The 25,009-nt window shown below is 49.7% G+C and overlaps 1 protein-coding gene across 1 annotated transcript; it reads left to right on the forward strand.

Annotated features, from left to right (window-relative positions):
- The first annotated feature begins 1,061 nt into the window (after nt 1–1,061).
- CIBAR2 (CBY1 interacting BAR domain containing 2) lies at nt 1,062–22,530 on the forward strand. Its single transcript, XM_075008828.1, has 9 exons — nt 1,062–1,161; nt 7,726–7,960; nt 8,875–8,943; nt 9,034–9,135; nt 11,802–11,807; nt 15,210–15,314; nt 17,070–17,183; nt 18,525–18,626; nt 21,658–22,530. Exons 1-9 carry the CDS (start codon nt 1,142–1,144, stop codon nt 21,793–21,795), a joined length of 891 nt encoding a protein of 296 aa, XP_074864929.1. The 5' UTR covers nt 1,062–1,141; the 3' UTR covers nt 21,796–22,530.
- Nucleotides 22,531–25,009: the final 2,479 nt, after the last annotated feature.

Genomic DNA, 25,009 nt, shown 5'->3' on the forward strand with positions numbered 1-25,009 from the left:
TGGGTCCTGCTGGGCCAACATTGGCCCAGACACCTTGGGCTGCCAGCGGCAGAGGCTGGTTCCAGCCCTGGCCAGATTGCCAGACATGGCCCTGACCCTGCCTATGGTTCTGGCCCCAGGCACGTGGACACCAGCTCTGCCCCACCTGGGCTGCCGACACGGCCCCAGAGCTGTAGATGTGGGGTCCTGGCCCCTGAGAGGCCAGCTCCGGCCCTGGCAGGGGTGGCGGACACTGCCCTAGCCTCACAAGTGCTAGCTCCAGCCATTGAACTGCCAGCATGGCCCCAGCCCCGCAGGTGCCTGGTGCAGCCTCGGCCAGGCTGCCGGTGCAGCTCTGGCCCTGCAGACACTGGGGTCTCTGGTCCAGTACCGCCCGCAGGTGCCAGACGTTGCCGGGTGAGAAAATGCTGGTTTTGGGAGGTTCACCCTGCATTAACAAAAGATCCTGTTCATCCCCTGCTTTCCCCAAACCAGCAGCTGGGGGGTGGGTACCTCCAAAATGGGGGTCCCAGTGGGAGACCTTTTTATGACATCCTGCTTGGAGACATCTAGGGCTCCATGGGAGCACAAGCAGCTCTCCCTGCTGCAGAAGGCTCACAGAGAGGGAAAAACACAGAGGGGCTTTGAGGACACCCGGAGAACAGGGCTGAGGTGGGGGAAGGCTGCAGCCACGAGTGCCAAGCCTGGAGCCAATGGGAGGCTATAGCAAACCTGTGACAGACTCAACAGCCAGGCAGGCGTGAGCTGCCAGGACTACCCCTGCTGAGTTGCCTGCTGTTGCCCTGCCCAGGGGCCACCTTCTGCTGGTTGGCACCTGGCCAAGGGAGGAAGGATGGCATCTGTGTGGTCGGGGAGCGGCCAAGCTGCTGCAGCCGGGGAAGATCCGCCCATGAATAGGGACAGATCTGGAGAGGAAGCAGCTGTCGGCTGGGCAGGGATAAGGAGCAGGCTCAGTTACCCCTGGAAACCAGAGCCACAACTCCACCCACATGCTGGGCTCTGTTGGTTGTGTTGCCATATCAACCAGGCTGGGCTCGCCACCTGCACCAGGTCAAGAGCAGCTGTGCTTCTCGTGGGTCCCTCTGCAGCCAGAACTAGACTGATTGCTCGGTGCTAGGAAGGTTGGCCCATTGCTGCAGCCATGAACCTCGTCCTTTCCAGGTAAGGTGGGCCCCGGGGCCAGCTGCTTGGGGATGACCTTTCTCTTTGTCGCCCCCCACGCAGCCTGCCAGGGGGAGGAGTTTGCGGTGAGCTGCAAGAAGTTCCCGAGCCATGCAGGGGCATTACAGCCCGTGAAGGTAGCTTGTCTTGCATCCCACCTGATGCAAGTCAGTTAACTTGGCCTCTGCTTTCCCCTCTGTAAAACAGGTGCAATGACTTAGCTTCACAGGGGAGAAGGGGGGAGACACAAGGCTCAGTTCATCCCTGGTTCTGAAACACATCAAGCTCCCCTGAAGGAAGGCAGATGCTCAAAGAGGGGCATTAACCACCAGAGATGCTGCTTACAGATGCCAAGGTGAAGGCTGCTCACCTCTAAGACTTTAGTGCCGGCTCCGCCAATGGGAAGGAGGTGCCTGGGGACTTCAAGGAACATTGTGAGAGGTGATCTTTAGCTCACCTACAACTGGAGGTGTTCTCACAGGGAACCCTGCATTGCAGGCCTGGGCAATCTCTAGGGACACTGCGTTTTCTGTTCTCTTGAAAGCTCATGTAGACGTCACATGCCAGCTAGTTTCAATCTAGCTAGCTCAGGTATCTGCGAAGCTGCAGCAGTCTGCACGAACCCTCCTGGGACCCAGTGTAATGACTCATGCTGCCAGCCGACAGTAGCTAGTCACAACATCACTCCGCGGGCACCCAAGCTAGCTAGAGGAATGCTAGCTCAGGTCCATGCATTCGAACTGCAGTCACACCCCCAACTGCAGTGCAGAAAAACCCTGATGCATAGCGGAAGGTGGCATGGGGGTGCGTGGTTTGCACAGCAAGGACCTGGGGAAGGGGGATAAGTTAGTTATGTATGACTACAGGGAACCCTGGGAAACAAATGTGAGGCTCCAGGTTCAAGAACAGCTCGTAGCCATGAAGTAGTCAATAGACTTGCAACTGGAAATTTTGCTTGTGCTCTGGGATCCAAGGGCCTCAGCTTGTCTCTGCACCACTTTGCACGCTCACTTCTGCAGCCCATGATTTCCACTGCCATTTGCACGTACTAATAGTAAAGAAGACCTATGCTCCTTCAGTTAGCATCCTTTGGTTCTCCATGCCCAAGTGACTGCCTGCTAAAATGGAAGATGCTGTCTGCCTGAAATCATGACCTTAAGCATTTGCATCAATGTCACAGGGGATAATGGAGATGCTCTCATCTAAGGCTGCGGATAGGGTTTTGACTGTTGTCATCTCCTTAATAAGGAGAATCCCTGCAAGAGAAATAGGCTCTATACATATCCAATGTTTAAGAACCGTGCAAAGCAGCAGCAGCAGCAGCAACTTCTGGAAACTTTGCATCTGCTCGAGCTGTTGACTATCATAACAAACATACACAGAAGTGTATTGGAGCCAGATGTTTGACAGCAGAACGAGAGCCAAGATCAGACTACACGCAGGGCCTCAAGAGAGCAGAAAACACTTGGTCTCTAGAGATTCCCAGGCTGCTGGAGGCGGGAGTCTGGTGGTGACTTACTTCCCCTCCAGCAGTACCGTCACCTCCTCCCTTGCCACCACCCTGCCACCAGACCTGCCAGAGCTCTGTGCCCCATGTGGTCCAGGGACAGATCAGGCAAGGCTGCAAGAGGCCCTGTAACTGCGTCCTCAAAGCACACAGCACTCAGTAGCAGCTTGGCTGGCTTCGGCAGAAGGCCATATCCTATTAGGGCTTCACGGTTAGCATCTCGTTCCTTTTTCCTAGCCATCATGAGTAAAGGTGCATGTTCCAAGGCTTGACTCCTGTCAGGCAGCCCCTCCTAACCTAGTGACTCATCCACGGAAAGCAACACAAATGGCCTGCTGCTGAACTACATGCAAACTCATGCTCATCTCTGTTGTCACAACATATTTTGGACGAGAAACGGAAATGACATTTTCCATAAGGGTCAAACTAGTCCAGTTCTGGATAAACACCAGAACTCAAAAGTTTTGGGGAACAGTTTTCAGGTTTTTTGTGAAATGAAACATTTGACCAAAAGCCATTAGAAATATCAAATACTAAAATTAGTTTGTGAAAACTAAATCCGTTTGGATTTTCAGTTTTACTGAAAAACCTGAATCTCTTTCATGGGAAACAGAAGAGGGGCGGGGAGACCTAGAAAATGTTTCCCACGCTCCCACAAAATCCATTGGCATTTTCTAACCTGCTCTAGCGGAGAGGAGCAGCCAGGGACAGAGTAGATGGCCATCTTCCTCTCACACAGTGGTTTATTGGATACAAACATTGGAGCCACCTGCAAGGCGTGGATGAGCCAGGTGTTACTGCGGAAGGAGAAGCTTCAGAGAGGAAGTCTAGCTTTCTCCCACCCCTGAAGCATGTTCCCCGTAAACACATCATTTAGCATTCCACCCAGTCCTACTTGGTGTGTCCACCATTCCCTGTTAGACCACTGCACCTTGCAGAAACATCTCGCTGCCAGGAAATATTCCCAGCTATTTACCCGACGTTTCTCCAACTCAGGGCCATCTCCTTTAGGTTTTTGCAGGGACCCCCATCCTTTTGGACGCTGATGGGCTCCATGAATACACACTAAATAATTCTGCGCCTTTTGTAAGAGGATATGTAACCCACACACCTAGTGCACCACTTAGACAGAGAAAGACTGACTCTCCTCTATAGCCATAGCTAATGGTGAGCTGGCTTTTAGCTCAAACTGTGGAGCAGGGGTCAGCAACCCCTGGCACAGGTGCCGCGAGTGGCAGGCAAGGTTGGAACTCAGCCTCGCCCCTCTTCCCCCATGCAGAGAGGAGCTTGCTCAAAGCCCGGCTGCCTGTCGATTAACAAAAGCCCAGTTAATGCTGCTAACCACTACCAACTCCACAGTAAAGCTCTGCATCTTCATTGCTTTATTAATGAGCCTGTGGTCAGTAGGACTATTAGCGACTTTAAAAAGTATCACCGGCACGCTGATGGTACATTGAGGTCACAAGGCCAAATTTCAGCCCTCTGCCTTGGAAAGGTTGCTGACCCCTGCTGTATAGCCTCACGCACTAGGCTCCACAGTTCCTAGGTTTGAGTCTACCTGTGGGAAGTTACTGTTGCATCTCTCCTCTGCCAAACCCCACAGATTTAAGCTCTTTCCATTTAACACCATCATTCTTTAGCGCCTGCTCATTTTACTGCTGCCTTTAAACTCCCTCTGGTTTATCACTCTGGTTCAGTCAGGGCAGGGGGAGGGGGAAGAAGCTGGAACTGAGGCCAGTAAAATCATGCTGCAAACATGCCTCACGGCACCACACACGAGACAGAAGGGCCTGGGGCAGCTGCATGGTTAGTGACTCTATTTGCTACAGCAAGCCTGGGAGGCGGGGGCACAGTCCCCTGCTGCAGAAAGCCGCACGCACTCTGGAGAGCCGCCCTGTTTGCAAAGATTTATTTGCAGGGTGAGGTTGAGGGAAGGCCATTCACTCCGGCTCAGAGCCTTGTGCAATGTAAGGCCCCCCTAGTCTTTCGTGGCAAGGAGTCAAGCCTGCATGATGGAGACCAGCCGGCTCTGTTAGGTGATGCACAGCTGCAAAACTCTTGGCAGAGCCGCAGGGAGAACTAGGCTCATCGGCAGGCTGCAGCTGTATCTTCCATTAATGCTGCTCTCAGAAGAATGCGGGGAGGTCTTACACGGATAGCTTGGGGAGTTGGGTTTCTGGATGGGATGAGGTGCTGCGAATTTGAAGCTTATGACAGGAGCGTTCAGTAATGGGCTTACACTCACCAGTACAGGGCACTGCAGCTGGGAGCTATGTCAGGGGTAATGGCAAGCAGAGCTGAGGTTAGCACTGCTCTTGGAGGCTCAAAGGGATGCTTGTTTCCAGCTAGCCTGGAGCATTTGCTGCCTATTGATCATGAGGGTCTAGGCTAGAGTCTCAACTGCTGTCCTCTGTGTATCACATACCAGCCGGCAACCCAGCTGCAGTCAGCTGCACCAAAGGGCAGCCACACAAAGACACTGAGACCTCGAGCAGCCAGGCAATACCAAATAAACTGTACAGACAAGAACAGCACTAGATGGGTTACCTACTGTGTCATCGCTGGGCTAACACGTGCAGCCAGAATATATTTGCAGGTGCAAAATCTGCAAAACAGGCACCCGCAAATTGTACCAGCAAACAGAGAGACCTGGGGAAAAGGGCATTCCCCAAGTGAGAGGACTGGACCCCCAAACCTTGCAATAGCTTAGCTAGGTCTGGCTTGTAGAGGCAGGCAAATGGGGCCAGAGGTGCCAACTTCTGCAGGGTTGCCATACAGTTGTGCCTCTCGGCCTTCTCTTCCTCCACCCCTTGGCCCCCAGGGATGGCAGATTGCTTGTGTGGGGAGTGGGCGGCTTTTTCTTTCCTTTGCTTCTCAGGGGGACTAATGGGGCATTGAAAACATTTTCCACCCTTGCTGGCAAAACTCCAAGCTGGGACCTGGGCTTAGCAGCTCCATGTGACTTCTGGCAGTGCTGCCGTGGACAAGGGGCTGCTCAGGCATAACGTCTGACTCCTGTGTGTTTGTCTGACTGTGATAAGGGGCGTTACTGAATGAAAACGCGGGGTGCATTTAAGAAGTGGCAGGAAAAATACAAGGCTTCAGCCAGCTCCCCAGCAGCTGACACTTCAGAGAGGATGCAAGAGCCATTGGCTTTGTTGTGCGACTTCTCTCCACCAAGGAAAACCAGGGAACTAAGACAAAGCACTTGTGGTGGTGATGAGTCATTCCTCCAGAGGGAGGGGCACTTGTTAGGGGACCGTTCAAGGGAACAGACAGACACCCATAGACACACGCCAGGTTGCCTGAACAGCCAGCACAACTGGGCTCCCCCCACAGGTTGCCAGGGTTATGCAGACCCATTTTCTCGTGCTTTGCTCTATTCCTGATGTTGAGATTAACAAGACTTTGGTTTCTGGAGGCTGTTTGGCCATTCTGGGCCTTTGCTTGTAGACAGAACGAGGAGCGATGGTCTCAAGTTGGAGTGGGAGAGGTCTAGGTTGGATACTAGCAAAAACTACTTCCCCAGGAGGGTGGTGAAGCACTGGAATGCGTTGCCTAGAGAGGTGGTGGAATCTCCATCCCTAGAGGTTTTTAGGTCCCAGCTTGACAAAGCCCTGGCTGGGATGATTTAGATGGGGTTGGTCCTGCTTTGGGGAGGGGGCTGGATTCAAGGACCTCCTGAGGTCCCTTCCAGCCCTCGGATTCTATGGCTCCCAAAGGGAAGAACTGCGGCTGCCAAACCCAGCTGCGCCTGCTGAGTTAGTACAAGAGATCCACAGGGCACTGTAGCCCAGGTCCGGGTCTTCAGAGCAGGACACCCCAGGAGAGAAAAACACAAGGCCTGATGCCAGAGGAGAGTGCCCTGATGGTACATCTATACAGTGATAAGCCCAGAGCTCTGCATCTCACAGCCCCGCCCTGCGGACTCAGGCTCCCAGGGCCCAGGGGTGTAGGGCTAAAATCAGCAGCGTAGACATCTGGGCTGGAGCCAGAGCCTCTCTCTCCCTTCATAAGCTCTCAGACCAGTCTCTACACAGCTGTTTTATAGCTCCACAGCCGGCACTGTCTGAGCCCGAGTCAGCTGACCTGCGTCAGCCCCTGCCGTGCCATGGGTCTTTTATTACAGTGTAGACAGAGACCAGAGAGGAGACGGGGGCGCAACTAGCCCTGGAACTGTGACATATTCCACTATGGATTACTCTAAGGGCGTGCTCGTGCCTGTGGGTGCTGGGAGCCCTCTGGCCCCTATTCCATTCTCCCAGCGTTGTCATGGAGAGCCATAGGGTGTGTGTGGTGGGGGGGCATTTTCAAGGCAGGAGAAGGCACTGTGGGATGGCCATAAGGAGACAGGACGAACCGACTCCTGTGAAACCATTATGGACTGAAGCAGCACAGCTGGACACAACTTGCTGATACACCTTCCAACCAGCTCATTACAACTGGTGCCTGCCACATGCCTGGAGCCGCTTTGGGGTCTGCTTGGAAGCTCAAGACATTCTGAACAACCGCATCTGACAACCTCTCATCACTTAGTGTAAACACAGAGCCTGGAAAACTGTTCCAGCTGTTTGGAGGGCAGTCTAGACAAGTGGCCCAGCACTGAAAGTTTAGAGTGGTCGCGGTAGACTCCTGGGTAACAAACCATTCAGCCTGATCTATTGAATTTCTGCGGCTGATGAACAGCAGACACCCGAGACCAGTGGTCCCTCAATTTTTTTTCCAACCATGTGCAGAATAAACGTTGTATGCACTGAGACACTGCCGCCGGCTGTGCACACGGTGGGCAGCTGGGTGGCCCCTGAATCTTTCCAGGGTGACCATTTAAATGCACAGCTTATGGGGAATACAGTCCGAGGCCCAAATCCGTTTGTGTCTATGTATGCACCGACCAGTCCGTTGCACAGCTCTCCAAGCTGCTCATGTACTTCCACACACACACACACGCAAAGGTGGGGGTCTGCAAAACTCAGGGTTCAAGTCTCTGAAGCCGGGTCAGCCCCCTGCATACTGATGGTGAACCAACCCCACATGCCTTTCTTCTCTCCCCTCCCTAGAGACAGCCAAGTGAAGACCATGGAGAACACAGTAGCCAATGCAGAGAAATATTTCGGCCAGTTCTGCGCGCTGCTGGCTGCCTACGCCAGGAAGACTGCCAAGCTGCGGGACAAGTCTGATCTCCTGGTGAAGCAGCTTTTCGATTATGCGAACACCGAGAACCCTGAGCTGCAAAGGACCATGAAGAACTTTGCCGAGGAGCTGGCCAAAGTGCAGGACTACAGGCAGGCCGAGGTAAGGCACGGCCAAGACCATGCAACACGCATTACAGCAGGATTGCAGTCACAGCTAGGAAGGCGCAGTACGACCACAGACTTGGGCAGCAGGGAGCAGTGGACTCATATGTTAGCAATACCACAACACCAAGTATTCAGTGTTCCCTGTAAGCTGAGCACTTGGGTGGCCAGCTAGGAGAGATTCAGGTGCCACCCAGCTGATTAGCAGAGCACCCACGGCCAGCAGCCTGTTTCTATTGGTGGTGCACATCCACACATGCCTTGATGCACAGAACAACATTTTTTCTGCCCATGGACAGAACAAATTAGAGGGAACCCTGGTCCTGTCCTAAGACAGCTGAGTTCACTGCTGCTTTCCCTATTCAGCAGCTGAGGGACTTGGTCTGTGCAGCCTTTCCTGGTCCTTTCCAGCCAGGAATGGGAGACCTGATTTATAAGGGAAGACGTTTAGGGATGAATCTATCCCTTATCCAAGCTGACATCATTGGTTTCTGCTTTAGGAGGCTGGTGATGATGGGCCATGCTCTGGTTGCTATCTGGGGAGGATTCACCCCCTCTCCCTTCCTTGCATGCTCTTCCATACCTTGCTGTGCCTTTTGTGCTACGGATGGGGCAGTGGGTCACCTCTCAGGTGTCTGGTTCCACTCCAGCGTGGGTCTCCAGCACTTGAACAGTGCTGCCACCTGATGGATGCTCAGAGGCCTACATGGAACAGTGCTGCCAGCCCAGGTCCTGTTTTGGGGGACCTGCTGTAATTAGCAGTATCGACAGAGCGACCCAGGACTGAATGATCTGGTGACGACTGAGCAGAGGGCAATCTCAGTGCCGTTACTTGGTGGCTGGAGGCAAACAGCGAACTGCTGGCCCTGTTTGTACCAAGTACGTTCTGTCCCTGACCAATTTCCCCTGTAGGTAGAGAGACTGGAAATGAAAGTCGTGGAGCCGCTGAAACGGTATGGAGTCCAGTTCAAGCAGATGCGGGTAAGCACCATAGAGCTATAACCCGGCCACATCCTGCAGAGCCAGGCAGCTGCACCAGCCTTCTAATAACACACTTCTCTCATCTCCTAGGCAGAGATGAAGAGGTTCAACAGTGTCCGAAACAATGAGATAAAGCAACTAGAGAAACTGGAGAGACTGCGGCAGAAGTCACCATCAGACAGACACACCATCGTATCCTTTCTGCCATCTTACAAACCCCGAGAGGCGTGGCATGGTTAGGTAGCCTGGGAGCTGGCTGGTCAGTCACACAGGGGTGGGAAGTCAGGGCTTGGAGGTTGACGTTGCACTGTGGTTTCTACCAAACATTCCACAGAGCCCTGGGATCCAACAGAATCAGCTGAAAACAGACTTGCATCGGGAAATTACCCACACCAGCAAGGGAAAACCCAGACTGTTGTAAGCTAGCCACAGGCAGCTCGTCAGAGCACAGACATGCAATGGGATTGAGGGTCAGGGGGTGAACTGACAGCTTTTCCCTACCTCACCTCCTTATCAATCTGCAAATGTAAAAGGGGAGATTTCACATGTGCTGCATTCTGATGCCAGTCTGGTCACCAGCAGCTCAGATGCATTCCAGACTCACATTTTGTACATAAACTGGGGAGGGCTGAGCTGTTAACCTTCTAAGCACTTCCCAAATCAGCACTCATGCAATGACTTGTGGACAGGAAACAGGTCATGCTCCTTAAGTTTTGCTCCTCTGCCCCCACCAACGGAAATGCACCTTATCATATTGTTTGCAGCGCTGTGGTAGCTGCGTCAGTCCCAGGATCTGAGACAGACAAGGTGGGTGACGCAATACCTTTTACTGCAGTGTTTCTTAAACTTTTTGAGATGCTGGAACACCAAACAGCAACATTTTTATGCAGAAAACCTATGAAAATTTTCTTCAAAGGAATTGTTGCCAGACCAAAAAAAAAAAAAATGCAACCAAACAGCAACATATACAACAAAACCAAAATGCAGTAATTTAATCATGTATCATAGCAATGAAGAAGTGTCATTGCATCTGGTTTTAGTAACAGAAAATAGAGATCACCAATGTATTTTTCCAAATGCTTGTGGCTCACCTGTGAGTTATCCATGGAACACCGGTGTTCCGCAGAACATAGTTTAAGAAACACTGTTTTATTGGACCGACTTCTGTCAGTGGCAGAAACAGCGTTCCAGCTACACAGAGCTCCTCCTCAGGTGCTGAGAAGATAAGCAGAATATCTAAACTAAATGCAAGGTGGGCCAGTTTGTAACCTGCCAAGGACAGAAGTTGGTGCAATAAAAGAGCCTGCCTTGTCTCCTGCATGTTATTTCAGACTTTCTGGGTGGCAGAGCTTTTCAAAGAGATAAGCCCATTCCTGACAGCTCAAGAGATTTCCCTCTGACTAGCAAAAATATTTTAAACAAGTAACCGCCTCCCGCAGCTCTTCCACAGAAGGCAGTTCTCAGCAGAACGGTCCAAAGATCCTCAAGGGGGAAATAAGAAATTGGCCATATTTGTGTAGGCTCAGCTGCTTGCAAGGTGACTCAGCTTCTCTGGAAACAAAACATTGCACCAGGGGACTAGTACAGGCTCTGCTCAGAAGGGCTGGGTGTTGCCATGTCTTGTAGATTCAGAGAAGTACTATGCCGATCAGGGACTACAGCCTCCCTCCTCAGTTCCTTACATCAGGCAGAGTAGAGGATCCTGTATCTTGACAATTCTGTCTCCAGGAGGTGGGGTACAAAATGCATAGAGGTTTGTGCTCCTCCTTAGTACACTCACATGGCTGCCTGACCCTTTGAAGTTCAAAGCCATTTTTCATGCAAATACAGGGGGGGGAATCAAATTTCAGTGCAAAACCTGGCAGATATTCAACTATTTTCCATGAACCTCTGTGGGTTTTCCTCCTGCTACAGAGGCAGGTGGAGGTGTTTTGATTTTCCCCAAAATACCTCTCTCATAGAACTGGAAGGAACCCTCACAAGTCATCGAGTCCAGCCCCCTGCCCTCACAGCAGGACCTATCACCATCCCTGACAGATTTTTTTTTTAAAGCTATTTGCCACAGGTCCCTAAGTGGCCTGCCTCCACACTGCTTGAAATCACAGCCCTGGGTTTAGCAGGCCAATGCTCAAATCACTGAGCTATCCCTCCCCAAAAAGCTCATTGAAAATTAAAAAAAACAAAAAAAAAAAGGGGGGGGGGTTAAACTTTTCAAAAAGAATTGTCCTGATTTTTACTGATTCCCACCAGATCTGTAGGTGCATTAAAGGCAAGAGCTCCTGCACAATACAAACAGGCAACCTCCAGCGCTCCCTGTGTACTGAGCACTTGGGCAGCCCCCCCCAGGAGAGATTCAAATGCCACCCAGCTGATTCCCAGAATGACCGCAGCCAGCAGTGCGTGTTTCTACTAGTGGTGCGCATCCATGCATACCTCAGTGCATGTCACAAAATTTATCCTGCACATGGGTAGAAAGAAATAGAGGGAGCCTGGGTAACTTCCCTCGGCTGTCATCAATCCCCGTGTCTGGCAATATGATGTGTTCCTTCTGGGCTCGTGTGTTGGCTGGCAATATTTAAAAGGCATTCCAGCAAAGTCACAGGCCAAGCTGGATCTATGTTTTATTGCAGAGATCATTGTCATATTTGTCTCAAGGCAAAAATCCTTTTTCAGAATGCAATCAGGGCAGTGAGTCAGTGCAGGAACGCAAGATTCCTTCCTGCCCACAAGCATCTGACAGTCACAGTTCCGTTCAGAACATTATTCTGGGCTCAGCTGGTCACAGACATTTGGCATAAGGATCAAGGTCTATAAATTCTCCTCCTCTTATCAGATTGTTCCTTGATTATTGTTTTCAGTCCCAGGTAAGCACAGATTTCACCAGGTATACTTATCCTGTGCCCAGGGTATAATTTCAAGCAGTGGACAGTGAAAGATTGTCAGGTTCAAACACAGGTGAGTGCTCAAGGGATAAATTTGACCCAGGATAGGACTTTGGGGAATGTTTTAAAAGCTCTCCGCATGGTATTTATAACATGGCATGGTGCTGGTTCAAAGAAGCAATTCTTTTCAATAGCACCAAGAACTGGAATCAGATTTTCCGCTCCTGTATTGGGCTGTACCGTCAATTTAGACTGTAAGCCTATGTGAGCAGGGACTTTCTCACTGTACAAAACTTCCCTGGGAAAACTGGTTTTTGATGGAAAATTGGGTTTTGAATGAAACCACATTTTTGGAGAAGTGTCGGTTTTCTGCAGAAAATTTAGACTTTTTGTCAAAGCCTTCAAAAACCCTGTCAGCTTTGGCTGAAATTTTTCATTTTTTTTTTAATGAAAACTCAACATTTTCCATGGAAATAAGCCATCAATATTCTGACCACCTCTTCCCACACACATGCAGAGCTGAGCACAATGACACCTGATCTCAGCTGCAGCTTCTAATAAGGATTCATTTGTCACGTTCACTGTTTAGACCAGCTCCACTGAGGCCAGTGCAGTGACTCCTGACTGACACCAGTGAGAGATGAGAACGGGTCCCACCAGGGATGCACAGCCCACACACTAGTCACGCGTGGTTCCTGTGTTTAATCAATCCCGAGCATTCGGTATTCAAAGGAGAAAAAAAAAGAATGACCGAGCATCCCCCCGGCAGGGGAGTCATTAGCTCACAAAGCAAAGCAATGAAATCCACCAACCCATGCAAAAAAGGGAGGGCTCCCTCCTGCGTTTTCCCTACCTACAATCTGCTCACTAAGGCAGGTTTTATTTCACTTGCTCCCAGCTGCTTTTCTGATCAACACACTGATGCACAATGCTCCACTGGTCCAGAGCTTACGCCACATGTTAGTACCTGAAATAGCCCTGGCATAAGCCTCATTCATTTTCCCGTAATGACAGTCAGTGCTGATGGATGCACATCTTTCCTCCTCCTCTCTCTAGCTGCAGGAGAGCTGTACAACCACTTGTGCTGGAAAGGAAAAGAGTGTCAGGGCCCCCAGAGGGTGTCTGCCACATGGGGATGCATCTGACAGCCCTAAAATACCCAGAGGAAACATCCTTCTGATGGAATACTCTCCAGCCACATTAATTCCTCACCTAGAGGAACCACCACTGGGTAGCTTATAACAACACTTAGTTCTCCCATAGGGCTTTCGCACTATAGATCAAGGCACTTCACTGTGGAAAGTCAATCTCATTAGCCCTGTTTTACAAAAACGGTTGAAACTGAGGCACAAAGAAGAGGGGTGGAAGTGACTTGACCAAAATCACACTGCCCGCCAGTGATGGAGTCAAGAAGGGAACCCCGGAGTCCTGACTCTCAGTGTCTAGCTTTAGTAACAAGTTCAGCAGTCAAAAGGAAACCATAACTTCTCCTAGGAACAGAAACTGGGAGATGGTATTCCTGATGCCCTGCCCCCTTCCACAAAACAGCTGGTTCAGGGCTTAGGAGCACCTCAAAGGAAGCTTTAAGAAACATTCTAGCTAGAGGCAACCCTGCTACTGTAATACCCAACATTCTCTGCATTGTACTTCTGTAGCTCCATTCACTTTGACTAAGGATATATGCATGAATCCAGGTATCAGCTCCTTACATGCAGAAGTTAGGGACTACTCACCAGGAAGGCTCATGAAAATGCAAGAATAAACCCATGGCATCTCTCTGGCTGTGATCATGTGCAAATGGGTCAACTCAGCTGCCTGGGTGTGATCTGTCCACACACAAAACAGGTCTCTGCTTTTTTAAAATTCAAGGCCCTAGGACAGACTGCACCTTTTGTTTGGTCCCCATCTGAAGATGGAAACAATTGAAAAGTCATATTCAAAGAATTAGCGGGAATCATAGGCAGAGGGGGAATAAGTAGGAGGAGCAGATGAAATCTTAGAAAATTAAGTTTCTACAAATTTATTAGGTCATGAGCTTTTGTGGGTTAAACTAACTTCATCAGATGACTTCGGTTGCACCCACAAAACCTCATGACCTAATACATTTATTAGTCCGAGGTGCCAGAGGATTGCTTGTTGTTTTTGAAATTACAGACTAACATGGTTACCCCTCTGAGATTAAGACCCTACTGTCCTTCTTAAACCCCAGCTGATAAAAATCACAGGAAGGGAACACACACACACAGCGCATATAGCGGGGAGCTAGGCATACAGGCCACATAACTGAATTGTTTCTCAAGGAAAAGAGCTAGGTACATCCCTGCTGTTACTCTGCCAGTTTTAGTGGAGTTTCCTAGGGAGGAATTAAGCCCATCTTACGAAACTACAGTCGTAATAAGGCCCCGTGGGCCAGGGTTCTGTTCCTCCCATGAAGCAGACATGCCCTACTGCGCTGTGCTGAATAATGTCAGGCCTGCTCAACAGCCTGCTCATAGACCACTGTCAACTGGTGAAACAGAACAGGGCTCTAAACACAGGAGCGCACATGTCTATGTCAGAGAGAGAGATCATGCCCTCCTCCCCACAGAGCGGCTGCAACCCCAGCAGACAGACACTGCTGAGTTTCCAAAGAAGCCATTTACCTGATCATGGTATATTTGGGGAGGGGAAGCTAAAATGGTTTGTGCTCTGCATCCTGAGATCAACCAAATCAGGCCAATGTCAGGCCTCGGGGAGTTTGTATTCTGTGGTGTATGGAGAATGAGGCCTTCAAACACAATATTGGGCCAAGGCATTCCCACGGCAGTGAGGCCGATGCTTCCTCTACAAGCATCAATCCCAACGCTGCTTTATAACAAGGGTTTGCTGGGGCACCGTCATTCCTCCAATTACCTGAGACAGGCAGGCTTATGGATTAAACTGGTGGGGGTGCTCGCGCAGTAACCACATCTGGGTCTCATTGCTGGTCCCTGTGCTGCACTGCCTCTCACCTGTCTATCCATCTTAGGGCTCCATATGGTCCCCATTACCAGAGTGTCTGAGCACTTCACCATCTTTAATATATTTATCCCCACAGCCCCTCTGAGAGACAGGACAGTGCTGTTATGTTCCGTGTACGGATGGAAATTGAGACACAGATACGATAGGTGACATGCCCAAGGTCTCAGAGAAATCAGTAGCAGACCAAGGAAGTATACCCTGGTTTCCGAGGCTCATGCCTTAACCACTGCATTATCCTTCATCTCTAAAGGCCCAATCTTATAATTCTACACTTTGCTCCCCACCCACCCCACCCCCCCGGCCAGGGCAGTTACCCCCCTCCTGCATCTGAGGGGCCAGGGCAGGCACCATATGATGCTTTCTCTCCATTGGGATTTTTCTCAGGCTGAGTCAAATGTGCATAAAGCCTCAGTAGATGCTGCCCGCACCACCCAGCTGCTCGAGGAAACCATTGACGAGTTCCAGAAACAGAAACTGAAAGACATTCAGGTAAAACATGTGCGGGGCAGGGCTCAGAAAAGAGCAACGAGACCGATTCAAGGCCCAGGAGACCTTCCTACAGAGAAAGGCTCCATCTACGTGGCTTAACAAAGGGCTTGTCTACATGGGCAAGGTACTGCGCTATACCTTCCTTGCTCAGGGGTGTGAAAAAAAAAACCCACTCACACCCCATCCCCAAGCACAGCAAGTTACAGAGCTATAAAGCATCGGTGTAAACAGGCTCCCAGCCTAATGTGGAGCCTCGAGTGCTGGGTACCGCTCTCCCAGCCCTCTGACCATGAGCACGCTGCCACGGCTGCACCTCAATCTTAGAAGCGTAGCCAGAGCCAAAGAGAAGATAAAGGGCAGACCTACAGCAGAAAGCCCTCTTCTATCAACCAAAGGCTTAGTAAGACCTCATGACAAGTTCAAGTTAGGCAAATTCAGACTTATGTTGCACATGAAAAGAAAACAAAAAAGCAGCGCAGTAGCACTTTAAAGACTAACAAAATAATTTATTCGGTGATGAGCTTTTGTGGGACAGACCCACTTCTTTCAGTCCCATGAAAACTCATCACCTTATAAATTATTTTGTTAGTCTTTAAAGTGCTCCTGGACTGCTTTTTTGTTTTGATGGTACATAGACTAACATGGCTTTCTCTCTGTTACTATAACAAGAAAAATCTCAGAGGGTAACTTTAACCATTGGAACAAACAATCTAGGAATGGGGGGAATTCTGCAACCCATGAAGCCTATTAAGCAAGACCAGACATTTCTTTTGGAACAATCTGCTCTACTTCAGACAAAAGTGCTGGCTTGGGTGCAAGAACCTCCAGGTGAAGTTCTCTGTCCTGCCTTATGCAACGTTAGACTAGACACTGATCACAATGGTGCCTTGTCTTAAAAATCCCAATAGCTGACCATGCCTGGGCTCTCTGCGGGTTATGAATGATAATTAGGAGCAGGAAAGGGCTGGCCCCTATAATGCCCCATCATGAATGTGTGCAGGGAAGGGCTTAATTTTTTCCTGAGGTAACCTGAGCCCAGGTGAGCCAGTGGGAGTGGAGTGACATTTTTCAGCTGAGAACAATTGCAGTTTCAGGGTCTTCTTTCTGCTGGGGAGGCAGAGAGAAGACAGAGGGAGAAGAATGTCTCTCAGCCAATTGAAATGAATCCCATAAATATTCTAACTCTCAAAATCAGCCATAGAGGCTTAAGTAGAGGGAAAGGTATAGTTAGACACGATCAGGTTATGGTTACTTTGAATTCGGTTGGACTGGCTATCTCCTTTTTATTGTTGTTGTTGCTTTGATTAATTACTTGATTTTTCCCTCTGTAACTTTTAAGCTGAATCCCAGGGAAATACTCCCTGTGCTATCACCACTACACTTTATTTTCTCTTGTTTTGTGAATAAATTACTGTTTTAAGCAATTGATCTGATACCTGTGTCCTGAGTAGGGTCTGTCTCTGTGTACATGCCTTATCAAGCCCTCTGTAAAGGGGAGAATGGGGTTGGAGTTTTTCCTCACAGGGGCATTCTCCAGCCTGTCTGCCTGGGTTAAAGGGGTCTCCAAGGGCTGGGGTGGTGGCAGCCCCTACCCTCCAGGGTCCAGAGAATCTGTGACCTTGGGAAGTTTATAAGTAAAGCCTGTGTATAGGAAAGGTGTTTTAAATTTTTGCGAGACCCCACTTCCTGCACTTGGAGTGCCAGAATGGGGAACGGAGCCCTGACACACCCCACCCTCACATTTCTTTCTTGCAGAAGATTTTCTTAGACTTTGTCACCATTGAGATGGCTTTCCATGCCAAGGCTCTGGAGGTCTATTCCAGCGCCTTCCAGAACCTGGACGGTTATGACTTGGAAAGAGATATGGAGGTATGCAGGTTTGAAGTGCACTTTTCTACTGGACTACTTGTGCGGCTATAGCTATTAGCAGAGCTGACAAATGCTTTGCAAATGGTAAATAGTCCCTAGCATCTCTTAGAAGCAGGTATCATCATCCCCATTGTGCAGATGGGAAACTGAGTCAGACAGTGGTGCCATGACTTGTGACCCTGGGTGACAAGTCTGTGGAAGAGAGCCCAAGGTTTGGCCAGTGGATCAGACATAACCCTTGCCACCTCGAAGTCTCTGTAGGGCCGGTCACTCACGTGAGTGCTTGATTCACACCTGGAAGGAGATTAGATTTTGATGAGCAATTTGTATTGCTAACGTGGTGCCTATAATTTTCATTCACATGGGATCATCTCAGACAAAAGACCATCATGCCAGAAGATACACCCCCATATTAAACCTGTATAGCTCTGAGTGTTTAACAGCTTGAGCACATTCACATTTCTGGCTTCACATGGAGGGGAAAGCTTAGTGGCAGACTGTTCAGCCCAAGAGAAAGTGGGCAGGGCACCAGGCACCATCCCTGGCATGCGAGTGGCAAACACAGATACCCTTACAGCGTGTTCTGATGCTCAAGGATTGGGCACTGCTAGAACCTTGGGTACAAGGCATGAGGAAGGAAACAGAGCTATGGTCCAAGCCCAGCCAGCAATGGAGGGTAGAGCCCCCACATTCTTCAAGTCTAATGGCCAGTGTCCCCCTGACAGTGCAAGCCAACGCCTAGGAGTCAATTAAATCATGCTGAGTTCTCTAACCCTCTCTCCCAGTTGTTTTTGCATTTGGTCCCAACTTAGCCCTCTGTGATCTTTATAACTACAGTAGTTAGGGAAGTCACAGAAGACAAGAACATAGAACGGCCACACTAGGGCAGACCAAAGGGCCATCTAGCCCAGTATCCTGTCCTCCGACAGAGGCAACGTTAGATACCCCAGAAGGAAAGAACGGAGAAGGTGATCAAAGTGATCTTCCCTTTGTCACCCATTCCCAGTTTCTGACAAACAGAGGCAAGGGGCACCATCCCTGCCCACTCTGACTAACAGCCATTGATGGACTGAGCCTCCATGGATTTATCCAGATCTTTTTAGAATCCTCTTAAAGTCTTGGTCTTTGCAACAACCTCTGGCAAGGAGTTCCACAGGTTGACTGTGCATTGCAAGAAGTAGTATTTCCTTTTATTTGTTTTAAAGCAGCCATCTATTCAAAGCTTGCACAGCTCCCTTGGCTTGCTGCTTTTAGTAGCTTGTGCATCCCATGACTGCATTTATTCACTGATCTATATACTCAGGGGGCTCCAGCCTAACCATTGGTGTCTTGCCTTGCTAGGATTTCAGAGCAAAGCTCCATGGTGCTTCTGGAAACCAGGATGCCCGGCCGGCGAGCGCCACAAACTCTTCTTCCACCCTGCCGTGGTCCACCAGCAACCAGGTGAGAGAGATGCAGCCACCGTGGCAGCGCCTATTAAGGTTTTGGCTTAGACTGGGGCCCCAGGCCTCTTCTCCATGTGCTCAAATAAAGTGAATTCACACCACTCAGGGGTAAAAGAGTGACCTGTGAGGAACAGAGTGGCGGTCACCACTTCCAAAGCCAAGCTCAGCGAGACTGAAGAAGGGCAAAGGTAGTGCCACCCACTTACTCCCAGACTAACAGCGGCGTGATTGCTGATTGGCTGTTTTCTCTGGCTGTCTCCCTCTTTCTCCCTCCTTCTTCCCTTCCCATTTAGCTGAGCTTCTCCTAGCTCAGAGGCTTGAGCACCAGAAGGGACCATCAGGGTCATCTAGTCTGCCACCTTGCACATCACTAGCCATGGAACCACTTGCCCTACCCCTGCCAGGCCCCCTAATCTCTGGCTGAGTTCTTGAAGTCTCCCAATCTTGGTTTAAAGCCCCCGTGTCCAAAACGCTGTCCATTCGCCATGCGTGGTGAACTGGGCAGTGGAGCAGCTTGTTAGAGCTGCACACATGGTGTGCCCTGCCCCTCCACGCACGCGCCCCACCGTTTGGTGAAACAAGCATGTGGCTGCGGGCCCACCTGTGTCTTGCTTGCACGGGGCAGCTCTGGTGAGTCACTAGCAGTTTGCACGGGGGACAGAGAGGGTGTGCCTGGCTGGCGGGGAGGCGGAGGGGGCGGGGGCCTGGCTCAGGGAGTGGCACCTGGTGTGGGGGGGAGATGAGGGACTGTGGCGACTGCTAAATTTTGTTTTAGACACCATTGGTTTAAAGAGTTCAAGCAACAGAGAATTCGCCATTTCCTCTAGTTCCAACCTGCATGAGACCCCCTGCCCCAAGCTGCCGAGGAAGGCAAAAGAAGTGGGTCTTACCGCTGAAAGCTCAGGACCTAATAAATGTGTTGGTCTTTAAAAGGTGCTACATGACTGCTTGTAATTTGCTAACTATTTAAAAAAAATGGCTGTCTGCCGATTTGAGCTCGAGGAAGATCCCTGCCCAGTTACAACAAATGTTAGCACCAACAGCCAGATACCTACAAAACAACTGAGTAGTGACTCAGAGCCCTACCATCCTGTGTCCCATCTCTGGCTGTTGGAGATATTTGGTAAAAGCAGTCACAGAGGGAGCCTGGGCCCCTGTAGGCAGTTGCACCATAGACTTACCTGGCTGGCTCAGTCTTAAAACAGGTTCGGTTTTTTTTGGCCCCACTACATCTTTGGAATAGCGTTCCACAACATCATTCCTCTGATGCTTAGAAACCTTTGTGTAATTTCCAACCTAAATTTATTGATGGCCATTTATATCCATTTGTTCTTTTGTCAACTTTGGCCCTTACCATAAACAACTCCTCCTGCCCCCTGGTGTTTATCCCTTTAGTGCAGTGGTTCCCAACCTTTTCACTAGTGCAGACCCCCAATCAGCCCCTCCAGAACTATTTGTGGAACCCCATCGAAGCCAATTCTAGCCGCTACGCACACTTCATTAAATGAGAAAGGACACCACAACGTAGATTTTTGGGCAGCCATTAATCACATTATTGGAAAATACTTCATTTTAAAATAATAGATTGTAACTTTGCATTTTATGTGAAACTTATTTTCTATGATCAGTTTTATTTATTTTGTATTTTTCATGGACCCCTGCAATACCCTGCAGACTCTAGGCTGGGGACCACTGCTTTAGTGTATTTGGAGACAGCAACTCCCCTCAGCATTTCTTTTGTTAGGCCAAACAAGACGAAGTCCTTAAGTCTCATCTGGTACGGCCCCATTGGTTCCCCATTCACCTGACCAGCCTTGTAGTCCTCTGCTACTCCCCTCCCCGCCCCCCAAAACGTAATTGTGGCATGAACGTCACAACACTTGTGTGTTACCTATCTCATAGAGCTGAAAAGGACCTTGAGAGGTCATTGAGTCCAGTCCCGTACCCTCTTGGCGGGACCAAGGACCATCCCTGATAGATCTTTTTTTTCTTTTAAATCTAATTTGCCCCAGACCCCTAAATGGCCTCCTCAGGGTTTGACCTCACAAACCTGGGTTTAAAAGGCCAATACTCAGACCGCTGAACTATCCCTCCCTAGCTCCTCAGCATGTCCCACGAGGAACTTCTGTGTTTGTTCAGCACCCAGCACAACAGGGCCCATTGCTGGGAGGTCCGGAGCCACTTCCACAGGAAACATGATTAACAATAGCAATGTACCCAGTTAGTAGTATTTGGCCCCACAAGCCCAGCCTAACAGTATTTGGGGCATTGGTATAAATTAGGCTCCTTTTAGAACAGATTTTGAAAGTTACAAATAAATAGGAAGGATATTAAATAGCTCTTCCCTTGTTACCAAAATATAAAACATCTACTATTAAAAAGCACCAAGACAGGCACATGACAGTCAAGGAAGCTTCACACAGTGGAAAAGGTCCAGCAAATGTAAAACATATGCACCTGAGAAAATATTATTTTATAACAAATCCACAAGCACTAAGAACTTTACAGGCATCACACAGGATTGAAATTTGAGAGTTTTTTATCCATCTAAACTCTATACTTACGCAAGTTCGCCCAGGCCCAGCCCATATAACACAACTCTAGCTATGATTACAGACTGGCCAAACCATGGAATCGCAGTCTTTCTTACCAGGGGAAGACATTAATTAAGCTACAAATAGGCTCCTACACAGCTCAAGTACCAACACTGATTTCTTTTGTTTACCAGGGACTACACTTTAGCTAGAAGTGTACAGCACAGACTCAGATAGCAGCTGGATTATCTCAATAAATATAGCATTAAAGGCCCAACTATCAATGTTTAGATTCAGAACTAAGTTTCCCCAGAATCTGAAGGGTGTATAAGAGCTGGAATTTTGGTTTGGGTCGCCTTTTATCAGTAGATGGAAAGCCAGATTTCAGGCTCAGTGATGCAATTCCACAATAATCTCATTGAAGATAACCTATAGCAGCATAGAGAAGATCAGAGTGGAAGGCTGCAAAATGGTTTTCTATGTCTTCATTTCTAGAGCATTCAAAGCACTCTACAGAGGCAGGAAGACAGTGAAGATGACTCCGAAGAGAACGTGTTGCAGGATTTCAGTGATTCAGAATATGAACCAATTAGACGGCAGTTGAACAGTGGGACTAACCACCCACGTTCATGAGAACTGGATGTATTTAGTCTCAATTCCCCTATGTTTTCCCTTATTGAACCTTAGGTTTTGCATGGAACACTCAATGAGGTTTTTAAAGCCGTTTAGAGCCTACTTAAATGCATTGTCCTCAAGCACTCAGGTGGCTCTAATTCAGAGACTGATTCTTAGTACCAGAAAGGACCCAGAAGGTCTATTTGCCAGTTGAACAGCCTCTGGATTAGCACGAAGGGTGGGATATCTGCTCTCCTTACTCTGTGTTATTAAAACAAGCTACAAACTTCAGGTTACAGGTCATGGTGCAAGTTCACCATGCACCAAGTAAGAGACTTGCATGGGAACAAATAAAACCAGAAGGCTGAAGTTCTGGAAAGCAGCAAACCTGTACACAACATTCAGAAATCGCTATCCATTTGAGGGGTGCATCTCCCACAATGGGCAGGATCTCTGAAGACACGGAACCTTCTTCTGTCAAACAGCCACTTGAGAGGTAGGTATGACCCTCTCATTAATGAGATGTGTCCGAAACGTATCCCACCTCCAACTAATGTATGCTGCCTTCTTTACGGAATCCTGTCTACTGGACACCAATGTTACACTGTAGGATAATAACTAAGCCACAAGTATAATCACAATTCCCCACGAGTTTAATTTTACCTCCTGACTGAGCAACATAAATATGTTCAATTCAGTGAGTGCTACCACCCAGTCGTCAATCCTTTGTGCTTTGCTTTGAGTGGCCCTTTCCGTGTGGTATAATAAACAGTAATTTTATTTGCACCCTGTGACAAGTTGTGATGCAGTGGGGGATACACGTGTGTATGGGGCTCACAGAGGGTGTGGGGCTCCTGCTGAGTGTAACCTAGGCGACCAGGTGACACCACTGTACTGCAGACAAAGGGGGAGGTGGAGCCTGTAGGTTTTGAATTGGAACTGGGAGTGGGAAAGCAGTTGGTCTGGGCTGGGAGAGAGAGAGAGAGACAAAGGAAGGGACATGACCCTGGCCCTGGGGGCCCCTCAGGGCCTCCTCTCCCCAACATGGATTGGACTGGCTGTCTCTGCCTGCTGTACTGACTTCTCTGTGTCCCTGTTCGCTGAGAAACCTGCTGTTCTCCTGCTGAGTGAGAGTCCCTCCTGCCTGCGGATGGGGTGCAGAGCCTGGGGACCCCTGAACCCCATGACACAAGTCCCTTGATGGCCCACTAGGGGTTCTGCGCATCTTGGTGGATATTTATGAGCTGCCTCAGAGACTCGTGGTGGCGCTTCACTGCTTCTGGTCTTTCCGGAGACAAGGCTCTCTGTTTACTGAGCAGTTCTCATCACAGGTCCAAGGGAGGGGTTGGGACAAGACCTCTTCAGAAGATTCTAACACCCCTGTTTTCCCCTCAGAGCAGCTCTCCAGGGGACGGGTGGGGGGGACTCCAGCCCCACCCACTACTCTGGACTCTGGCCCAGGGACCCTCCATGGAAGGCAGCTAATGGGGCTTTTCCCCTGCCCCAAACACAGCCACCTTTCCCTGGGTCACTTCTCACACTGCTTCCCTCTAGCACTGTCCCCCTGCACCTGGCTGAGCTGCTTCTCGCTTCCAAAACCTCAGTCCTCCAGCCTCTCTTCCTGGTCCACTCCTCTTCTCCTTCCCCCCTTTTGCTGGGAGGGTGGGGGAAACCTTTTCTAGCAAGCTAGGAGGCCTTAACTGGCAGAAGGTGTCTGATTAGCCCTTTTGCTGCTGACTGATTCTTAACGAGGCCCAGCTGCCTGCTGGGCTGCACTCTGTGAGCCTATGTGGGGAACAAAAAGGCACTGCCCCAGTTTATTTGCCTTCCTCTAGGCTCTTGAAGCATGCTGCCTGTGGTCTGCCACAACCTACATTTGTTTTGTCATGGGTGCAAGGTACCAGATGGAGAATCCATCCTCGGAATGATCACATCCAGCTCGCATGGCATTCTGAGAGAGAGTACAAGCTGAACCTCTCTGGTCCAGCAACGTCTGTAGTCCAGCCTGATTTTAGTTAGCTGGATGCCCACTTATCATGGGAGTAGCCAAGTTTCCCATGGTCCCATAAAGACTGTTTGCAGTCACCACTCCTGGCTGTCAGTGTTCTGTGCTGTTATTTAGCTATAATTTACTCCTGAATGTCTTCTAAGAGCCCAGTAAGCCATGGTCATGTTGTAATGCTGCTAGACAATATTGACCTCCCATTGTCCAGCAAATTGTCTGGTTCAGCACCAGTCAGGTGCCAAGGGTGCCAGATTACAGAGTTTCAACCTGTATTTCCTCAGACCCCAGTTACGAGGCTCAATACAGAGCCATTGGCTGACACTCTCTGGCCCACCATGCTGGGCGGCAGGTCAGACTAGACAATCCAGCGGTCCCTTCTGGCCGTAAGAAATACAAGCCAATGCATTGAGTTGGACATGCTTTTCAATTTGCATTTTTTCTGACTTTTTAAACAGCACAATGAAATACCAGAGTCATAGGGCTGGAAGGGAGCTTAGGAGGTCTCCTAGTCCAGGCCGCTGCTTCAAGGCAGGATCAACCCCCATTGGGTCATCATTTTACAGCTGGAAGGGACCTTGGGAGGTCATCAAGTTGAGTCCAGTCCCCTACCCTCTTGGCAGGGCCAAGCACCCTCCCTGATAGATTTTTTGTTTTTTAAAGTCTATTTACCCCAGATCACTAACTGGACTCCTCAAGAACTGAGCTCCTAACCCTGGGTTTAGCAGGCCAATGCTCAAACCACTGAGCTACCCTTCCCCTCAATCTGTGTGACAAAGGGAGGTGCATCCAAATGGGGAGGCTGATGGACTCAAGCTGCTGTACGTCATGCCAGTTTAAATTCCCTTGTGCTTGCCCGTCAGGAGAGCCGGTAGAAAGCAGGTGTTCGTGTACGGCTACAGAGAGTGCTCGTGTCTCTCTCAGACCTCCCAGGCACAAGTCAGAACCCTCTCTTCCCTCCCCATCCCCTCCTCACTGGGCAACACAACAAGCCCAACATCCACAGGGCTTCCTGCAGAGCAGTTGTCTCCACTGCTGAGTCTGCTGGGTCTCCTATTAAAATGCACCCCAGTACCCACCGAAGGTATCTGGCTCCCATTTACAAGCACCAGACCGCCTTCAATGTATTTATCCCCACAGTGCCGGTTAGATAAAGCAGTGCTATTGTCAGATTGTAGAGCTCAGGAACTGAGACACAGAAAGCATAAGTGATGTGCCCAAGGTCACAAG

This window comes from Carettochelys insculpta, chromosome 14 (assembly GCF_033958435.1).
Source record: "Carettochelys insculpta isolate YL-2023 chromosome 14, ASM3395843v1, whole genome shotgun sequence".
Classification (NCBI taxonomy): Eukaryota; Metazoa; Chordata; order Testudines; family Carettochelyidae; genus Carettochelys; species Carettochelys insculpta.

Bases quoted from the DNA above. Each gene is read 5' to 3' on its own strand.
- CIBAR2 (XM_075008828.1), top strand. From the start codon at position 1,142: ATGAACCTCGTCCTTTCCAG. The intron at 7,961-8,874 runs GTAAGGCACGGC...TTTCCCCTGTAG, and splicing joins AGGACTACAGGCAGGCCGAG to GTAGAGAGACTGGAAATGAA. The intron at 15,315-17,069 runs GTAAAACATGTG...TCTTTCTTGCAG, and splicing joins AGAAACTGAAAGACATTCAG to AAGATTTTCTTAGACTTTGT.